This window comes from Nothobranchius furzeri, chromosome 3 (genome assembly GCF_043380555.1).
Source record: "Nothobranchius furzeri strain GRZ-AD chromosome 3, NfurGRZ-RIMD1, whole genome shotgun sequence".
Classification (NCBI taxonomy): domain Eukaryota; kingdom Metazoa; phylum Chordata; class Actinopteri; order Cyprinodontiformes; family Nothobranchiidae; genus Nothobranchius; species Nothobranchius furzeri.
In genome coordinates, this window is record NC_091743.1 from 3,236,173 (window position 1) to 3,258,482 (window position 22,310).

A 22,310-nucleotide genomic window follows, 5' to 3' on the forward strand; every position below is an offset into this window, starting at 1 on the left:
AAGTTTATGCACCTACATCCAGTCTGAGTTATGTACACTTCGTCGTTGTCGTCTTCCTCCGCTTATCCGGGTCCGGGTCGCGGGGGCAGCATCCCAACTAGGGAGCTCCAGACCGTCCTCTCCCCGGCCACCTCCACCAGCTCCTCCGGCAGGACCCCAAGGCATTTCCGGACCAGATTGGAGATGTAACCTCTCCAACGTGTCCTGGGTCGACCCGGGGGTCTCCTGCCGGCAGGACATGCCCGAAACACCTCCCCAGGGAGGCGTCCAGGAGGCATCCTGACCAGATGCCCAAACCACCTCAACTGACTCCTTTCGATCTGGAGGAGCAGCGGTTCTACTCCGAGTCCCTCCCTACCAACGACCCTGCGGCTACAGCTCTGGTTGGCCGCCTCAATAATGGAGGCACAAAACAAGGTCCATTTGGACTCAATGTCCCCCACCCCCCTGGACTGTTTTGTTATTTTGGAGGTGAGAATTGAAGCTTAATTTGACAGGAGACTCTGCCACACGTTCACATCAGACCCTCACAATACGTTTGGGCCTGCCAGATCTGACCGGCATCTCTGAAAAGGGTGGGTAGTCTGAGCTGCAGTTTGGTGCATAAGCACAGACAACAGTCAGGTCCTGAACCCCACACGTAGGCGGAAGGGAGGCTACCCTCTCATTCAAGGAAAAACCCAAAAGTACAAGCACCAAAATGGGGGATAACTAGTATGCCCACCCCTGCTCGGCAGGCCTCAGTGGGGGCAACTCCAGAGTTATAGAGTGTCCAGCCCCTCTCAAGGAAACTGGTACCGGAGCCAGAGCCATGCATTGAGGTGAGTCTGGCTATATCTAGTCGGAACCTCTCAATCTTACACACCAACTCAGGCTCCTTCCCCACCAGAGAGGTGACATTCCATGTGCCAAGAGCCATCTACTGTAGCCGAGGATCAGACCGCCAAGGTCCCCGCTCTTGGCCACCACCCGTCACACAGCACCCAACTCCTTTAACCTCTCTCACGAGTGGTAAGCCCATGTGAAAGGCGACCCACGTTTCCTCTTCGGGCTGTGCACAGCCGGGCTCCATGGGTTAAAGCCCGGCCACAAGGCGCTTGCCAACATACCCCACCTCCAGGTCTGGCTTCAGAGGAGGGCTCCAGTGACCCGCGTTTGGGCGAGGGAACACTATTTCAATGTATATTTTTCTCCATAAGAGGTCTTTGGGCTGCTCTTTGTCTGATCTGTGACCTAGGAACTGTTTGCCATGGGTGACCCTACCAGAGGCATAAGACCTCAGGCAACTTAGCTCCTAAGATCATTGGGCACTCAAATCTCTCAACCTTCGTAAAGTGGCCACCCAGGGAGGGCTTTATTCACACCATACCTCAAAAATCAAGTTTTAGGCTACTCCACACTGTGTGGACCAGCAACATGTCCCCAAAATGTACAAGTGTCCACACATTAAAGTTTAAAAGTCAACATTTGTCAAAATAAACATGTAAAGAAATTAAAATTTGAAATCATACCTATAGCTGTTTATTTGTTCTCATTTTATTACCAATTGATTTAGGTCTGACTACGAACATGGGGAAAGCATGAAACTCTTCTTGTGTTGTGTTCAGGGCCTCCAGGACCTCCAGGAGGTCTGCTTGTAAAGAATGTGACTGAGACATCTGTTGAGCTAAGGTGGAGTCGTGGCTACGATAACCACAGCCCCATTGGCAGATACATCATTATGGGTCGATCTGCTCTGTCATTAGAGTGGAAGAAGATGATGACAGGTGAACAGTTTTATAATTTTTTTTACTTTCGATTGTGGATGTTATTTCTTTAGTTTAGTTATTAGATGTTATTGATTAATGTAGGATGTCATTTTTCTATACTGACTAACCCCAGAGGATTTGTGTTTTGTAAGTTTTCCCATGGAACCGCTATTCACCTAATTGTAATTAGGTGAATGTAATTTTCCAAAACAGTGTTTGATCCAGTACTCCACTCACAGCATTAGAAAATACAATTTAAAGAGCAAGTCACCCTCTACCAGTGTTACTCAACTTTCACTTCCTTTTTGAAAAATGCAATACATGCTGTTGCCTGGCAGACCAAGAAGGCAGAGCTGCTAACAAATACACACACACAGGCTCACAATGACATTGTGACATCATAATGTACCAGCTACATCATAGTGTACCTCTTATCCAATAACGATGGCAGATTTAAATTCAAATACAATGCGGAGTTTTTACCTGAAGATGGCGCAACTCTTGACAGTTTAAGGCAGAATATTTTAACAAAGATGCACTAAAGTGCCAAATAATTAACAGCACATGTCTACAGCACTATTAGACACTCATTTGTATAGTTAATCAGGGAGAAAAGGTAGATTTAGGAGTGACTTACTCCTTAAAGCCCCAGTGTGAAATATTTTTACCTGTTTACTATAAATCCCGTGTTTCCAGTTCACAAATTTGTCCTTTTAACTCATTCACTGCATTTTTTGACTGTGTGGGCATCGGACGAGCCCCTGCACCCTGAGAACAAACATCCCAGCTCTAAAGCTGATCTTCATCCACGTATGTCGCACGTCACATGATCAGAAAGCAGAAAATCCATGTGTTAGGAGATCGTTTTGGGCCGCTGCTGTAACAAAAGTGAGACACGAACCGCAAACGCTTCTGCCGATCATAATTCAACAACGGATTATGAAATAATGGATAACACTCGAAATGCACGGATTCTTCCTGATGTAAGAGGTGAGTCTACCCATTGTTTTGGTTGTTTTGGTGTTGACATCATCTTGGCGTGCAACGTTCTGTGACTACGCTATAAAATGCTGGCAGCGAAGGGCTTTTCTGGTCAGGAAATGACTAGCAGTGAATGAGTTAATATTTCTCACCAGCATCAATTCTAAATATTCCTCTCAGCTTGAAATTTTAAATTTTTAAATACAAAAACTGTGGTCGACACTCCATGGTCATCCACTAGCTTCAACATACGAGCTCTGCATTGTGCGTTTGAACTATGACTGTAACCTGAAAGAACCAGCAGAGGGCAGCAATGTGCCCTGGGAGCATGAAGTCTGCTAATTCAACTAAGAAGTAGAAGAGACTAGCTACATCATTGCTGTACTTGTTAGCCATGGCTGGCGAGCCAAGGACATTAGCTGGTGGCTGAAGGTCAGCATTGTTTACCTGATCTCCACTGCGATCACCAACCCGCCTTCGCCAGCCATGGCTGCTGGTGATCGCTCCATAAGAGATTGTTTTCTTTGTTTTTCTATATCATTAGCTGGTAGCCAGCTTGTTTACAAAGCTGCTCTCATCCACGTGAAACAGGTGTTGTGGGGAATGATGTTCCCCTGAAATATTCTGTATCTCTTAGGCCAGGGGTCGGCAACTTGTTCCCATCAAAGAGCCATTATTACCCGTTTCCCACAGTAAAGAAAACACTGGGAGCCACAGCAGCCGCGGCGTTGTGGGCGGGGCCTACCCTCAGACAGCAGAGAGCTGCTCACAGCAGGTGACAGCAGCCGGTACCGGTCGCTCGTGTACGTCAAAGTTATCTTTCATAAGACGATAATCAATAAAACGATTTATATAAAGTGGATCCAGAAGTTGTAGCCCGTCTCTGCCGACAATATTTTGATATTTGTCACCCTGTTGGTGGTTTTACTGAGCAGGTGCCACTTTTGTCATACGTTTCTTTTTAAAACATGTTTAGACTGTTCAGAATACAAATCCAGGCTCTGTCACGTTTGATTGTTGTAATTAAACTTTGTAGGTGGGGAAGGTCAGAAAAGGATCCGATCATTTTGTTTTTCCCTCATTTACAGTGACGGAGACAACGGCGCAGTGCGCCTGGCTCTGGTGGTAATCACGTTAAATTTTAGCTATTTTCACAAGAAAACAAAACAGTTAAAATCAGGGCTTGTGTTGACTGGACAGTTCCCGTATTTGACCGTTTATTTTGATGGAGAAAGAATAGAAAGAATTACCCCGACGCAAGCAGACGAACTGACATTTTATTCGTTTCGCACATCGCAGATGTAGCTAAATCACTCAAGAAAAGATTCCCATCTGAACATCTGAGCTGGACACCGCTCAGCGCAGCTCACCGTCAGCGTGTACTACATTGGGTCCACAGCGAGCTGAAGATGTGGAGAGGGGCTTGGAGCGCGTCGCAGAACCAGGGAGCATGCAGGAAGATTCCTCCGACTGAAGCGAGACTTGTCATTTAGAAAATGTTCCCTGATTATGAAACTTTGGCTGAATAGCGCTTGTTCCTGTCTCCAATGTGGCGACACATCCAGGAGCCGTCTGAGGAGAATCCCAGAATCTCACATCCTTGTCAGCTCAGAACACGCCGATATGATTACGCACAAGCGTGACGCGTCAACCCGGTGTCACAGTACGACCGGGTTGGACCTGTTCAGGTTCACGCAGACAATCTTTACATTTAGAATTAGCTTACAGATGTAAAATTAATGCAGTAAAATATATAGCATTTTATTTAAATATCCATTCATTATTTTACAAGCACAGAGAGCCGCATCAGATGGATGGAAGAGCCGCATGCGGCTCCAGAGCCGCGGGTTGCCGACTCCCGTCTTAGGCAGTCAAGAGCAAATATTTCCAAATTCACATAATTTATTGTCCATCATGAGAACAAAACAACCTTGAATATAAGATGGTTAAACTGAGTGAGACTACATCGTTTTACATAACTTTCAAAATTGATAAATAAGCTTGTAAAGAGTGAACAGGAATGTTTTTACTGAATCTTTTTTTATTGTTTTTAGGAGGACATGTAGATCAAAAATCACAAGCATAGCATTATTACATTACATCAGTTTCCTGTAAAAGTCGATCACAGATGTTGTGAAGATAGCCTGAAGTGTGACCTCCTGACACGGCAAGACAGAATATTTCAGGGAAACACAATTTCTCACAACACCTGACCTCCTGGCTGACGTCACCCCTCCTCCGTGTGTGAATGGTGAAAGCTTCAAGATCTAACAGAACTAGCTTGCTTCCTTCAGGACTGGTAGGTTGATAAACAGCCATAATTAAAAATGCTTTTTTTTTTCCTGGTTGAGTAGTTTTTATGCTTTGTGTGGGTGAGGCAAAAGAGATTGGAAACTCATGAGTGGGCCACCGTAGCTGCAGTACTTTCTCTGAACTGCACGGCGCAAAAAAAAAATCACATTTATATTCCGGAACTGCGCTGCTCTGGGTGGCTGCATGTTGGAGTAGCTCTGTGGACTATAGGGTTGTCACGGTGTGAAAATTTAACCTCACGGTTATTGTGACCAAAATTACCACGGTTTTCGGTATTATCGCGGTATTTTTTAAAACGTGTTACATTTTCAGACAACTAAATAAACCCTGTATATCAGGAAAATGTTGTCCTCAGTTTGTGTCTAAATTCAGCCTAAAATGTGTTATTTTGTAATTATGTTGTTTATTTGTTTACATTTTTCCCCTTTAGTCTTTAAAATACCAATATCTCCCCATAACTTCTTATTTTTTGTCTGTTTGATGTCATCATTTTAAAAATATTAGATCAGATGATACTCAGGACTTAAGTAGCCTTCTAATCAGATACTTTTTTACCCTTACTTGAGTAATAAACCCTATATCAGGAAAATATTGTCCTCGATTTGTGTCCTTCCAGTGAGCTTTGCAGATGTGGGAAAATGTCATCAGGCAGTAATCGTTGTTAAATTCATAATTATTCTCGGAGAGAGACCAACTCTTATCTGCCCCTGGGAGCCCCGTAACGCATAGCGTCATTTCAACATGGGGGTGTCCGCGACACGGTTTATATGCAGGTAGCGGCGCTACGGCTGCTTTATATAGCGACTCGTTGCGTTCTCCCTCAACCCAAATCCTCGGATCAAGCATTTTAGCTAAAACGCTAACGTTAATTTGCCTTGCGTTGACTGTAGAGTTGTGGGTGATGGTCACGCAGATGTGTCATGAGATTTGAAGCGTTGCTGCCTTTCACAGACACTTTTTCTGCACATGTTGCAAACAGGATAGCCGTCTTCTATCAACTGTCCCTCGGCATTCTTCAAATATCCAAAAAAAATGCCCGTACTTCCCACTTTGTCTTGTTTGAGGAATAATAAATGTCCTGAGCGCTGCCGGCTCCTCCTTTGGCCATTATTTCAGCTTTAGCTTCAAGAAAGTTTTGGCTGTAAACAACAAAGTGCGCATGTGCTGCCGGCAACTTCAGCAGATGATACGGTGGCTGATAAGGGTCACCGCGCCTATACCGCAGCCACGGTAATCCACCAAGATAATGTAATTTTTTTTTAAAACAAGACGGTTATTATTTTTGTCAACTTTTTTACCGGGGTTGACCGCTACACCGTTTACCGTGACAACCCTAGTTGACTATATGTAAGTTTTGCCTTTTCTTAGACATTTGTTCTTCTAGTTTCTCAAGAAACACTGTATTTTTTTGGACATTTTACTTTTCTGTTTCTGGTGCTCTGAAGCTTGGAGGATTTTTACAGCTATTTTTTTTCACTTTTTTCACTTTTTGAGCATTTGTTAGATGCGTAACCATGGCAACAACCTGGTTTACAATCTGGAGCAGCTGATTAACATTGGAAAGGCTGAAATAATACCTCAACTGAAGCCACAAATCCCAAATGAGCTAAAACGCAAGAAGCGTGGGTGCAGAGCGGGAACAAAACGGAGTCAGAGAAAGAGGAAATTCAAATCATCTCTTCCATCGGTCATAATGGGCAATGTGAGATCACTGGCCAACAAGGTGGAGGAACTCAAAGCCTTTTCAATTCAAATTCAATTCAATTCAATTCAAAAATACTTTATTAATCCCAGAGGGAAATTGATTGCTGTAGTAGCTCAGGATAATAATAATAATCAAGTCGTCAAAGAGGTGTTGTATATTACAATGGCTGTTGGCAGGAAGGATCTCCAGTAGCGGTCAGTGTTGCAGCGAAACTGAAGAAGCCTCTGACTGAAGACACTCTTCCGTTGTCGGACAGTCTTGTGAAGAGAATGCTCAGGGTTGTCCATAATTTTCTTGATTCTCTGGAGAATCCTTCTTTGCATGATCTCCTCCAGTGGTTCCACAGTCGTCCCCAGAACAGAACCAGCCTTTTTTATTAGGCTGTTGAGCCTTTTCAGGTCCCTGCTTCTGATGCTTTCAAGGACTCAGCCAGACTTTCGGCAGTGCAGTGTTATGTGTTTCACTGAGACGTGGCTGCAGGACCATATCCCTGATTCCAGCATCTCTCTGCCAGGATTCCTGACTGTACGAGCAGACAGAGATCTGAAGAGGAGTGGGAAAAGAAAAGGAGGTGGAGTGGCAGTGCATGTCAACAACTGATAGTGTCATCCAGGTCATGTTTTAGTGAAATTTCGTCTCTACAGCCCATATTTTGAACTCTTGGTAGTAAGTTGTCGCCCATATTATTTGCCAAGAGAGTTCACCAGTGTTGTCTTGGCAACCGTTTATATTCCACCTTCAGCCATTGTTGAAAATGCATGTGATGCCATCAGTTCCGTTGTCGCTAAGCTACAAACCCAGCACCCCAATGCATTTGTGGCTATATCTGGTGATTTTAATCATGTCTCGCTCTCTGCTACACTAACAACATTTCAACAGTTTGTCAGCTGCTCCACCAGAAAAACAAGACATTGGATTTGTGTTTTGCAAATTTAAAGAATGCATACATGTCCAAAACAAGACCTCCTCTGGGACAATCAGATCACAATCTTGTTTTTCTCTGCTTAGAATACAAACCACTTGTTCAGAGGCACCCTGTGACAAGAAGAACTGTGAGAAAATGGTCACAGGACGCTGAAGAAGCCCTGCAGGTGTGACGTGCTTCTTCTTGTCCGTCCAGGTTTATTGGAGTTTTTCTTTTTGTCGCCTCAAATCACCGCACACATACAATCAGGCCACAGACACAGGACTGCCCTTCAGAGCTTTTTACTGGCAGGATCTGATGTAAAAACAAGCACACAATAATACATCAGTGTGTGTGCGCTGCAACTGCATACAACGGTCTCCACCAGCTTTCATTACTGCTTTTCTTTTTTCCATCATGTGATCGTATAGTGACATTTAATAACAACAGCAATATGTTAATTTAACAACTTGCATTTCAGAGCAATACATACTTTCTTTTTGATAAAACATATAAAATAGTTAATAGTACCAACAATGACAGCTTAGCCAACAGTTGAAACAGTTAACTGCCATCAGTAGGTATAACAGTCAACTGCCACCGGCAGCTGAAACAATAAAGCATTTACAAATCATATTTTTTACCAAACACATCTGAACCTACCTGATGTAAAAACAAGCACACAATAATACATCAGTGTGTGTGCGCTGCAACTGCATACAACGGTCTCCACCAGCTTTCATTACTGCTTTGGTGGGAGGGGCCGTGAATGCGCCTGAAGGACCCGTTGCATGCATTTGCACCTAACCACCAGTAGGCGGCTCTAAAAACACAAACAATCACTGCACATCACTTTTGGTGAAATTCACATTTTCATCTCTGTTACACCGGGTTGTTTGAGACCACAGATTGGATGACTCTCTGCCAAGGATATGAAGAGGGCATCAATGCCATGACTGGATGTGTCACTGACCAGGGTCCGAAATTAACACTCGCCACTCGCCAAATGCGAGCAAATTGCTCCATTTGGCGAGTACATTTTTGAGCTCTACCTGCCACCTGGCGAGTAAATGTTTGCACCAAATTAGTTATGTTTATCAGTCGTCTTCCATGGATTTCTGATACTCCTCTCGCCTGCATGCAACGTACACAAACGTACGCGAAACGTGAACGCTGCATCCAACGTCATTTCCACCTATCCCATTCAATCAGTTTATCAAGTTAGCAGTTAGCTTCGTGTTTAAACTAGCGGTGAAATGTGGCGGTTTTTAACTGGAGTCAGCCAGCCTTCCAAATGAAAACTCGCCGAACTGGAAGAAAAACCACCAGGACCAGTGGCAACCAGAAGATTTTGTGATAAGTGGCGAACTGGAGATGCCGGAGTCGTGAGACAATGGCTACATTATGATGGCCACGTAGCATTAATGCATTTCACAGACAACTGTCCCTCGGCATTCTTCAAATATCCAAAAAAAATGCCCATACTTCCGGCTTTGTCTTCTTTGAGGGATAATAAATGTCCCAAGTGCTGCCGTCTCCTCCTGCCTTTATTTCAGCTTTAGCTTAAAGAAAGTTTTGGTGGTAAACAACAAAGTGCGCATGTGCCGCCGGCAACTTCCAGATGATACGGTGGCTGGTAAGGGTCACCGCGCCTACACCGCAGCCACGGTAATCCACCGAGATAATTTAAAAAAAAAAAGACGGTTATTATTATTGTCAACTTCTTTACCGGGGTTTACCGCTACACCGGTTACCGTGACAACCCTAGCCCTGACACACTTTCAGATATTCTCATGGTGCAGCTGTGTTCTCCAGAGATCAAGGACTATGACCCAAATGATGCCCAAATGATGCTTTGGCACAAAGACGGTGTCAGAGGCAGGAGGCCAGACTTCATGGACAGAGAAAACAAGGAGTCTGACTAGATTTCAATGTAAGAGTTCATAAAAACATCTCTAAAAATAAATAAATAAATAGTAAAAATGACAAAAGAGTTGTTTTTCTTATTAATTGATGTTTTAATTATTTTGTCACTCTGTTTGGAATCAACATAATATAGAATAACATGCTTTAGGTAGATCTAAATCATTTAGAATTTTGGCCGGTAAAAAATATGCTTGGCCAGTAGATTTTCATCATCTACCAGCCAACCTGGCCGGTGAGTAAAAAAATTAATTTCGGACCCTGTCACTGACTATATAAACTTCTGTGTGGACAACATCATACCCACCAGAACAGTGAGATGCTTCGCTAATAGCTAACCCTGGATCACCAGTGAACTGAAAAATCTGCTAAATGAGAAAAAAAGAGCCTTCAAGGAGGGAGAGGGAATTATTGAGGAGTATACAGAAGCAACTGAAGATCAAGATCAGAGACAGCAAGGAGGCATACAGGAAGAAGCTGGAGAACAAACTACAGAGGAACAATATCAGAGATGTCTGGTCAGGGATGAAGAAGATCACAGGCTTCAAGCAGAGGAAGGATTGCACAGATGGAAGCATGGACACAGCCAATGAACTGAACAAGTTCTTCAATAGGTTCAGTTCAGGAACAAGCCCAGCATCCTCCTTGCCTGTCCCCAGCCAATCAGACATCCCATCCTCCTCTGATCAAACATTTCCCTGTCACACGCCAGCTCTTTTGTCCTCTGACGCAGTCATGGACTCTTCCGGTTCTATAAATCTGTCTTCAACCAAGTTAGGAGATGCTTACCTCCCCCTCCCACCTATCTGTCTCTAGAAGTCGGGTGAAGAGGCAGCTGGAGAGACTGAACAGGAACAAGGCTGCAGGTCCAGATGGTGTCAGCCCCAGGGTACTGAAGGCCTGTGCAGAGCAGCTCTGTGGGATTCTGCAGCACCTCTTCAACCTCAGCCGGGCCCAGGAGAAGGTTCCAGTTAGGGATGGGTACCTTTGACATTTGAATCGATCCGGTACTAATTACCGGTACCTACGAATCGATACCGGTACTTAACGGTACCAATTTTCAATACTTTTGAGTGTTTATTATTTTAATTCTCTTTTATAATTAAATATATATTTTTCTCAATATATAACCATATTTGATAAATATCATGATAAATAACATACAACTGTTTGTATTTTAACATTGCCCTTGTAGTTTTATAAGCTGATAATTAAACTGAAGCAAACATCTTTACTGTGAACTAAATTTACTGTGTATCTTCATTCCTTTTGCCATCTTTTTTCAATTGATTTTTCCTCCTGGGAAGTTAGAATTTCCGAGGAGAAAGCGAATGCACCATTAGCTGATAACAATGGTGGCAATGGAAGCTAACATATCAAGCTAACGATATCTTAAACAGTTTATTTAGCTGCTGGAGCAGATTAAAACGATGCCTCACACTTAGATCGTCACTGGTTTCGTCTTCACCCGTCACATTTAGTAAAGTGAAGCCAAACTTTAGAGCGCGTTCATGTTGTTCTAGTCGGAAATTCGGAGTTCCGAGGAGAAAGCTAACGCACCATTAGCGAAACGGAAGCTAACATGTCAAGCTAATTATATTTGCCTACCGGAGCAGATTAAGATGAGGATGTCTCACTTAGATAGTTGTCCCTGGTTTCATCATCCAGTTACCCATCACATTTAGTGAAGTGGACCCAAGCTTTAGCGTGCGTTCTCTCTACCATGCTGCTCTGTTTACAACTGGTTCACAGCAAGCAACGACAAAACGCTATTGCGCATGCGCAGTTGTCTTGGCAAGTTCTCGTTACGATGGACGGGTACCGAAACAAGGCACCGTTTGAAATGACATGAATCGGTGCTCGGTCGGTACTATGGAATTCGGTCGGTACCTTAAAAAGTACCGAATTCGGTACCCATCCCTAGTTCCAGTCCTGTGGAAGACATCCTGCCTTGTTCCAGTTCCAAAGAAAACTCGCCCATCAGTCAATGACGACTACAGACCGGTTGCCCTGACGTCCCACATCATGAAGGTCCTGGAGAGACTCCTGTTGGTCCACCTGAATAAGCAAACTAGAACATATCAGGACCCGCTGCAGTTTGCTTATTGCCATGGATTTTCAGTTGAAGATGCCATCATCCAGCTGCTTCAACCAATCCACTGTCATCTGGACAAAGCAGGCAGCACTGTCAGGGTCATGTTCTTTGATTTTTCCAGTGCATTTTACACAATCCAACCTGATGTAGTTTGCCAGAAACTCCAGAAGACACAGGTGGGGGCCTCAACTATCGCCTGGATTAAAGACTACCTGACAAACAGACCACAGTTTGTGAGACTGAAGAACTGCACATAAAACCAAGTGATCAGTAACATTGGAGCACCACAGGGGACTGTACTCTCACCATTCCTTTTCACCCTGTACACCTCAGACTTCCAGTACAAATCAGAGACCTGTCATCTACAGAAATACTCAGATGACTCTGCAGTTGTCGGGTGTATCAGAGATGGACAGGAAGCTGAGTACAGAGAGCTGGTGGAGTGCTTTGTGGCATGATGTGGAAACAATCATCTGACCTTGAACGTGAACAAAACAATGGAGATGATTTTAGACTTCAGAAGAAACAGGGTGGAGTCAAACACTGTTTCCATCATGGGAGAAGAAGTGGAGGTGGTTGAGGAATACAAACACCTTGGAGTTCACCTGGACAACAGACTGGACTGGAGAAAGAACAGCGAAGCCGTTTACAAGAAGGGACACAGCAGACTGCACTTCTTGAGGACGCTTAAGTCCTTCAATGTCTGTAGCAAGATGCTGCAGATCTTCTACAAGTCTGTTGTTGAGAGTGTAATCTCTTCAGCCATCGACTGTTGGGGTAGCAGCATCAGAAGCAGGGACCTGAAAAGGCTCAACAGCCTAATAACAAAGGCTGGTTCTGTTCTGGGGACGACTGTGGAAACGCTGGAGGAGATCATGCAAAGAAGGATTCTCCAGAGAATCAAGAAAATGATGGACAACCCTGAGTATTCTCTTCACAAGACTGTCCGACAACGGAAGAGTGTCTTCAGTCAGAGGCTTCTTCAGTTTGGCTGCAACACTGACCGCTACTGGAGATCCTTCCTGCCAACAGCCATTGTAATATACAACAACTCTTTGATGACTTGATTATTATTATTATCCTGAGCTACTACAGCAATCAATTTCCCTCTGGGATTAATAAAGTATTTTTGAATTGAATTGAATTGAATTGAACTGAACTGCACGGCGCTAAAAAAAATCACATTTATATCATGATTTCAATGGATTTCACACATGGGGCCTTTAAAAGTGCAGTTCTCTGAAATATCATTTAAAATCATAATTTCTGATTATAATGGGTATGTTTTTCATGCACACACAACACTATTCTGTATTTAGCCTTCTCAGTGGCCTAGTGATAGGCAGGTTGCCCTGGGACTGTTATGTAGGGGGTCAAATCCTGGTCGGGTCATACCAAAAACTTTACAAATGGGACCCAATGCCTTCCTGCTTGACACTATTTATTTATTTATTTATTTATTTTCCACCCATGTCCTGTTTGGCTGTGAAGCAAACAGAATTGATGTCTGAATGCTGGTGACAAGCCTTACAGATTTACTCTCAGGTGGAGCATCAAAGCTGCTGCCTTAATGTCAGGCCTGATACTTAAAACTTTATTGTTATCGATTTTGAATGCTTTTTAAATCCGACCAGACACAGAGATAGAGGTGAAAGAGAAAGGAAGAGACAAAAGGTGGCGTGGGTGGGGGTGGGGGGTTGTTTCCACAAAAATAAACAGTCGATGATGAACGAGTGTCTGCTTCTAGACCTGCAGAAAAAGGAAACACAACAATACAACAGGAGCAAGCTATCACTGCGTCATCTTGATGAAGAGATATAAAACCAACATTGTTTAACTGAACAATCACACGATAATAAGTCACAGTGCATTTAGTGCCAACCACAGCCTTAAGACATGTGTTGAACGTGACCAAGTCCATATCCATACTTATGAGAGCACCATGTGAGCACCTGTGTGCGTTCACGCGCTTGTTTATGTAAGGTTTCTCTATTGGAGCGTCCAATAGAGAGTGTGAGGGGCCACAGAGGAGCTCCAAGTCCCAGAAATCCAGGAGCTGCCCCAGAGCACAGGGACCCCAGGGAGACTGCAACCAGAAAAGCCCCTGCCCCCCTCGAGAGGCGCAGAGGATCGCCCCTGGGGGTCACAACCAGCAGCCGGCAGAGTCCCGGGAAATATCAGCGGCAAGCCCACAGGCCCGTTCACAGCCTCCCACCCCCTAGCAGGCCAAGCCCAGAACCCAGTGACCCGGGATCCAGGGGCGACCACCCCCGCCAGGGACTTAGCAGAGCCCAGGGACCCAGATCCCTCCAGGCAGCCACCGGGATTGATCAGGCAGACGCCAAAAATCTTAAACGCCCTGACCGGGGAGCCACAAACTCTCAGGCAGACTAAGGCACCGCACTCCACACCAGGTGTGGCATGGGGAGGGGAGACGAAGATCTATATCATCAAAAGAAGTCCCAGGAGAAGGGAGGAGTCAAAGGCCCCACCTGACATATACAGTCATACACAAACACAGTCACACACTCCCTCCCTCGTGCTCACACATGCACATACAACCAAAGGCTTACAAAAATGCACGCCAGACACCCACTCATGCTCCCCATACACACCCTATTCACTCTGGTCCCGGTACTGCTGCACATGGGGTACAACCATCACCGGTAACCAGAGTTCAACCCTTTCTGCTGGGGTGCTGATGAGCAGGCTCCCCCGCCCAACGCTGAGCAAAGAAACCCACCACCCCAGACCCCAACCAGACGGCCAGATCTCCCTCCTAGCCTCCAGCCCCAGGAAGCCAAGCAACAACAGAGGTGGCTAAGACCCCTAGTCTCCCTCCACCTGCTCCAATATAGTGTTGTGTGATCATGAGGTGTATTCCATGGCTGTGGTGAGCGGGCAGTGCGGGCATCGTCTGGCCTATGCCAGCTGATGCCACCACCCCACCCCACTTGCACCCACAGCCCTCAGTGTTTAAGTGCAGTTTAAAATTGGAAGTGGGCACCGGCACTAGGGATGAGGCTGAAAAATCCCCCTGCCAAGTGCCGTTGAATGTGCTCACTCCCAAGGCCCTAAGTGTGTGTTTGCGTGGAATGTCGTTGGTGGAAGTGTTCAAGGTCAAACACGGCTTTAAGGGGTGGGATTGGGAGTTAAACCACCAAATAGTTCTCAAGCGCAGCCGTGTCTGCAGCTCACCGCTCTCCACAGGGATGGGTCAAATGCAGAGATGAATTTCACCAGTGTGTGATGACTGATGGGACTTTCACTTTAAATGTTTTTCTTCCTTTTTGACCTTTTTCCCTTCACTATAAACCAGAACCAGAAAACATTGAAGGGAATGCAGAGTCTGTTCGAGTGGTTGGACTGATGCCCTGGATGGATTACGAGTTTCAAGTCATTGGTAGCAACATTCTGGGCAGAGGAGAACCCAGCATACCGTCCCCTATGGTCCGCACACAGCAATCAGGTAAGGCCACACACATGGTCCACCTCTCACAACGGCCAGTTTAGAAAACACCTACCTGGGGTTGTCCAGTAATCAGAAGGTTGCAGGTTCGATCCCAGCTCTGGACAGAGAATTCTGCTGTTGTGTCCTTGGGCAAGACACTTAACCCACCTCGCCTGCTGGTGGTGGTCGGAGGGACTGGTGGCACCTCTGTCAGTGTGCCCCAGGGCAGCTGCGGCTACATTGTAGCTCATCACCATCAGTGTGTGAATGAGTGTGAATGGATGAATGATACACTGTAGTGTAAAGCGCTTTGGAGTCCTTACTCTGAGAGGCGCTACACAAGTGCGGGTCATTTATCATGTACCCCACTAGATAGGGGCTTTATAACATGACCAGTCATCAACCTTATGCTCCATTTCCACCTAGGAGGCCGTTGAAGTCTCTCGTGTGGGAATATATCTAAAACATTCCCACACAGGAGACTTCAACTGTTTCCTAGCTGGAAATGGAGCAGTCCCGATGGTTTTTCTTTTGCTGCGTGCACGTGTACAGTTTCACTTTTGGCTTTGTGCGGGTCACGCTGTCATCTTTTTGTTATTTATTGGTGGTGTTGAAGATGTCTTTACAGGGGTTAACTGAGGTTAGTAGTCAAAAAGGTTAATCCCAGCAACCCTAGTGACAAGACGTGTACGTTATCACATGTCATATGTTTCTGATGATAACAAAAAGTGCTGCGTTCATTATTTTCACGTTGAATCGCACATAATTATGTCAAAAAGCGGAGAACTTTCCCTAAGAGGATAACTTTTTTTCACAGAACCACACCCTCACTGCAACAGTGCTATCTGGGCACTTTAGCTACGCCGACATCTTTTATGCAGCTGTTTGGACACATCCACACACAACCAGTGGAAACTTTAAAATATAGGGAAGATTGTGTTTTTACACTTTTTATGTCGCTTGTTCCAACTGTGACTTTAATCATGTGGTGGTTTAGATACCATAGCAAGCTAACTTTTACGTTTTGTTGTTCTGTAAACATAGCTGCAAACTTGTTACTTTTTGGCGAAAATCGCCATTTTTGAAGCCAAATGTGGCGTTCACGTGCATCGTGTAGATCCGAAGAGCTTTTGTTTGAGGGGGGGGACTCTTGTGTTGGGTTTCAGCAATGAGTTTCAGTCACTCTTATGGAAATCAATCAGAGAAAGGAGAGGGTACTCCTCTTCTTCACAAACAGTCTTTGTTCTAGTGTGTTAGTCACATGTCATCATTTAACCAATCACAGTCAGAGACGGCACGCTGCAGACGATGAGGCAGAGCGGCGCTCACTGTGAGTATGAGTGCTGTCGCTTTAACTTCCTGCAGCAGTTTGGAGCCTAAAGTCTGTCAAATAGAACAAAATCAGCACTAAATAACAGTTTTCTGTCAAGGACTTTAGCAGATTTACCTTTACAGGTTTCTCCCAAGGCGGCTCATGTTTTTTTTGTTTGTTTTGGAGTTGAGTTGGGAGTAAACACCACCAGTAATATTAATAACATAAATACTATTACTGGTCAGAAATGGCCACCAGTATGCTACAGCCTTACTGGTTTAAAACAAGCCCCAGTAAACAGATCTGGGCACCAGAAGATTTAAGGACGTTGGAGGAGAAACACGTGATGAGATCATTTCATAATATTTGTACTGCATTTAAGAGTCAGATCAGCAGCTGAGCAGTGGTTGATTAAAGTATTCAGCAAACAGCTGAGATAAATTTACCTGCAGCTCTTTCTACCCATTTAATTCACAGCAAACTCATCAGAGCAGCTGCACTTGTGACCCACAACAATAACCTCTTATGGTGATTACAGGAATATTTTCAGATGTTTCCATTTTGGTGTTCTGCGTGTGAACTAGTCTCATAATAATTTGATGTTGGGGGGGTTAAAAGACTTTAAATACTGTAGCAACATGTTGTTGTTTCTCCAGAACCCCAGTAGACAGACTCCAGGAATGTGAGAACTTCCCACTGACAAGTGGGATAGGGATTCTTTTACACTTGTGTTGATGCTGTCACCGATGCTGTTCTCTAGTTTATTCTATTACAGACAGGAAATTCCCCTCACCATTTGGTGACATTTGCAGCTTTGGATCTAAAATAGGCCACCTACGTTATTCATGTAGGGCTGATGAGAATCTTTTTTCTTTAAGGGGGCGGTAACCATGAGAGGGTTTCACAGATTAACCAGAGTGACCATTAAACTCTAGGATTAAAAAAGCCTGTGTTTATGTTTATGTGTTTATGTTTATGTGTTTATGTATATGTGTTTATGTTTATGTGTTTATGCTTATGTGTTTGTGTTTATGTTTATGTGTTTATGTTTATGTGTTTATGTTTATGTGTTTAGCAGACACTTTTGTCCAAAGCCACTTACAGCTGATAATGAAGCCAGCAGGTTGCCCTTGATCAATGTCCCTCTGGGATTAATAAAGTATTTTTGAATTTGAATTGAATTGGATTGGATTGAATTGGATTGAGGCTAACAACAAACACTAATCAGTCAGTCCTAGGTGGCAGTGAGGCAGCATGATGAATCATAAAGGGAAGTGAACAAGGAGGGGACAGCAGAGTGGGGGGCGGGTGCTGGGAGGGTGCTAGTTTAGAGGTATTAGAGGCCTAATACTGGGCATGAGATTGTAGGGTGCAGAACAACCATGTTCTGCTGTTATGAACCAGACAAGGTGAAACCATAATCTCAGAAGTGAGGGGTGCAGTTTGATCTATGATTATTATTATCATCCTCTCATATTTAATATCCTCTTTCTTTAGTTGTTAAAAACATTTAATCATTTGTTTAGTTATTCAAAATATTCATTTAAAGACAGTTATTATTTATCATTATTACTATCATTAAAATGAATTGTTACAATGCATCACCTGCTCAGCAGCAACACAAGCAAGTTAGTCTTGGAGGTCCATCAGTGCGGCTGCCTGGTCTCTGCTCTGACAGTAAAAACAAGACTAAATATATGTTTAAGTGTGAATGAGAATAATTCTGAAAGATCAGTGAAGTCCTGCTGTAAAGAAATCACATTTTATGTCTGAATGTCGAAAACAAGCCCTACAGTCTTACTCTCACCGGTGGAGAGTAATAGATTCAACTGTAATGTTGATTTTAAAACGTTATTAGAAATGCTTTCTGCTGTTTTTAATCCCAACGGACACGGAGAAGGAAATGAAAGAGAAAGGAGGGAGAAGAAAGGAAGAGGTGAGGGGGGTTTCACAAAAATAAACATTGAAGGATGTACGGGGGGGGGGGGGGGGGGGGGGGGGGCAAAAATACAACAGAACCGAACCAAGATATTGCTGCACCAAACAGCATAACAGTAACAATTTTTGCTGAAAGACACACAGTAATACTTAATTCATGATGCATTTAGAGCCAACCACAGCCCTAGGTTATGTTTCAAAAACCAGTGTCCATACTTGTGAGAGCACCATGTGAGCACTTGTGTGCACACACATGCTTGTGTATGTAAGGTGAGACACACAATAAAAGACAGAACGTTCTGTCTTTTATTGTATTTATTTGTGAAGGCATAAAAAGTGTGTCACTCTATGAAGGGCACAGAATGAACCCAGAACCAGGTAATACATACACCTTTATAGTCCTAAAGTGTTCCCTGGCACACCAAAGCCCTTTTCAGACAGACATTCTGGAACATTTGCGGACAAGTCAATCCGGTTTTTAACCGGAACTGTGTTTTCAGACACACCACTTTTGTACCGGAACTTGTCCTTTCGGCTGCGTTCACACAGCAGGGAAAAGTTCCAGATGTCTGACGGCGGCGGGGGGTGGGGTGGGGGGTGGGGGAGAATCGGATTTATGTTAAGAAGAAGAAGAAGAAAATATCATTTCTATAGCGCCTCTCAAGATAAAAATCACGAGGCGCTTAAGCATAATTCTGCGCACACGAAGACGCATAAGAGACCTGGTGGATGAAGCTCAATGGTTAAAGGAATCACTGAAGCGGTGTGAAGCGCTCCGTCGCGCGTCTAGACGGTACCATTGGAGGCGAGCTGCCGTGGTTCACCGCTTGCTACAGGAGCGAGTTATCTAGGTGCGCACAGCGTCCCCCGGTCCCCTCCTCCTCCCCCTCCCCCTTGTCCGGAACTTTACCTCACCAGTCTGAAGCTGCCACCCTGTCCGTAACAAGTCCGGACCTGTTACTAGGGGCTTCGTCCGGATAAATTCCGGAACATGTTATCCGGATGTTTGTATTCAGACAGAAAGGTCTTACGGACAGATTCCGGAACATTTCCGTTTTTCATGGCCTGTCTGAAGGGGGCTCTAGAGACATAGTCTGTCCAGAGCGTCCTGCATCGACCTTTAGGCTTTCTCCCAGTTGGAGGCGCCCTGAAAACCTCATCAGGGAAGCATCCAGGAGGCATCCTTACTAGATGCCTGAGCCACCTCAACTGGCTCCTCCCGATGTGAAGGAGTAGCGGGTCTACTCCGAGCCCCTTTCAGATGAACAACATTTTCTACCATATCTCTAAGGGACAGCCCACCCACCCTTTTGGCCGCTTGTGTTCACAATCTCATTCTTTTGGTCACTACCCAAAGCTCGTGGCCATAGGTGAAGTTAGGAACGTAGATCGACCGGCAAATCAAGAGCTTCGCTTTCTGGCTCAGCTCTCTCTTCACCACGGCAGACCGGTACAGCGTCCACATCACTGCAGACGCAGCACCAATCCACCTATCAATCTCACTCTCCAGCTTTCCCTCACTTGTGAACAAGACCCCAGAGATACTTAAACTCCTCCACTTGGGGCAGGACCTCATTCCTGACCTGGAGAAGGCATTCTACCCTTTTCTGTCTCAAGACCATGGTCTTGGATTTAGTAGAGCCAATTTTCATCCCAGCTGCTTCACACTCAGTTGCGAACCACTCCAGTGAGAGCCTCACACCTCAACAGCTAGGCCTAGAAATTCTGTCCATAAAAATTATGAACCGAATTGGTGACAAAGGGCAGCCTTGGCGGAGTCCAACTCTCACCAAAAACAAGCCCGACTTACTGCCGGCAATGGGTACAAAGCTCTGACACAGGTATAATAGCCCGCATCATAGGGCCTGGTACCCCATACTCCTGGAGTACCTCCTGAGGGACGCAGTCGAACATCTTCTCCAAATCCCCAAAACACATGTAGATTCGTTGGACGAACTCCCACGCACCCTCCAGGACCCATCCAAGGGTATAGAGCTGGTCCAGTGTTCCACGGCCAGGACGAAAACCACATTGCTCCTCCTGAACCCAAGGTTTGACAATCTGTCGGACCCTCTTCGCCAGAATCCCTGAGTAGACCTTACCAGGGAGGCTCAGGAGCATTGGAACTACCCTGTAGTTGGAAAACATCCTGTGGTCCCCCTTTTTAAATAGGGAGACCACCATCCCCAGATGTCCATTAGCCAGATGTCCAGGACCATTTTTGGCAGTTATCACGATGACATAGACAAAAGATGTATTAGACAAATTAAAAAACTGAACAAGTGGACAAATATGACCAAAACTTTATCATAAAATATCTAAACTGCACCTCTAGTGAATAATATAAGGCTTTTTGGACACTTAGACACTTAAAATGAGAAACACACTGTATTAAGGGATAAAAAAATAAAGTGTGTTTTTCATATGTCTGCTTTAAGAATTTTCTTCAACTCCCATCAATTGCATTGGCCGCAGAAAGAAAAGATGGGGAAATGATGGTCAGAAAAAATCTCTCCTTTGTCATATGAAAAATATGCATTCGTGGTCTCATCCCACTTTGTCTGGGGACGGCCCATGAGAAGAAGAGAGTCGTGTTTGCGTCTTGGCTAGTAGAAGCTAACCAACTCCAGTTCCACAACAGGGCAGAACATGTTCAGGCTTGTGCTGTTAGTGGAGATAAAATACTAGGTGGAGGAGGATGAGACAAATTTGTCCGTGTTAAAAAGTCTCTGAAACCCTAAAAAAACATAATATATAAACAAACACAATAGTAAATGCACAATCTTGGACCAGACAGGATATCCCAGAACAGCGCTACGCCCTCTGTTGTCCTGGAGTGGTATTACTTTGCAACACTTCCTGGAGACGAAGAAGTCCGAAGGCAAAATGTGTGTCAGTGCGTGAGTGTCTCTCCCTTGTGGAGCTGATGGAGACGTATAAATGAGGCTACAGCCAATCATTTTAATGAGAAAGACTTTTCTATACCCTGAAACAGGAGCACCAAAACATTTTGTCCCCAAACACACACAAGGTATTCATTGACATTAGAGACTGCAGCTGGTGTTGAAAAAGATGTATGAACGAGTGCTTTTCACCTGCTTAGCTCCATCTGTTTGTGTCTTCCAAGCTCCCACAGTGGCCCCAAGTGGACTTGGTGGAGGAGGAGGAGACCACAATGAGCTGATTGTTACCTGGACGGTGAGTGAAAGAGTAGTTTTTAACTTTCACACCTTGTAAACAACAAAGTGATTACTCTAACACTGCTTTAGCAGTCCTTGAGTTTTACTCATCAAATTGCTAATGCTCTGACAATGTCTCCCTAACCATCCAGCCCATGGCCAGAGAGTACCAGAATGGTGATGGCTTTGGCTACATTTTGGCATTCAGAAAGAAAGGCATGTCCTTGTGGTCAGAGGTGGGAATTCCATATGTGGAGGCTTCTCGACATGTTTACTATAATGAAAGCCTGATGCCTTACACTCCCTTTGAAGTGAAGATCAAAGCTTTTAACCGCAGAGGAGAAGGTCCTTTCAGCCAGACTGTAGTGGTCCACTCTGCAGAAGAAGGTGAGAGATCGTGATGTTTAACTAATTCATCAAAAACATTCATCATTATCATTCTCAGAACTTTTGCCAGTAAACATGTTAGTAAAGAAATCATTGGAAATGGTCACAGATGCATATGTTGAAATTCTAAAATTAATGTGCTTGACTCAATCTTTAGTGTGTTTAGTCAATTAATATATAAAAGGCTACTGTCTGTTAATGTTTGCATTATAATATGACTTCTTTCATGTGATTATTTTGCCAAACTCGTCCCTTTTCGTCCATTAACAAAGAAACCCAGAGTGGCTCGTTCACCATGATGCGCAGCCAGTCATCAGCCTGTGTCACTGGAACCATGCTGAGTGGAATTATTACCACATTTTATTTTTAGATTT

At 44.5% G+C, this 22,310-nt stretch overlaps 1 protein-coding gene across 1 annotated transcript in view; it reads left to right on the forward strand.

Annotated features, from left to right (window-relative positions):
- cntn2 (contactin 2) overlaps positions 1–22,310 on the forward strand; it is a 158,942-nt gene that overhangs the window by 94,154 nt on the left and 42,478 nt on the right. The window contains exons 15-18 of the mRNA XM_070549098.1: positions 1,608–1,766; positions 14,989–15,138; positions 21,498–21,568; positions 21,702–21,936. Of these exons, the coding sequence (XP_070405199.1) occupies positions 1,608–1,766; positions 14,989–15,138; positions 21,498–21,568; positions 21,702–21,936 (615 nt within the window). The remainder of the gene's footprint in view (positions 1–1,607; positions 1,767–14,988; positions 15,139–21,497; positions 21,569–21,701; positions 21,937–22,310) is intronic.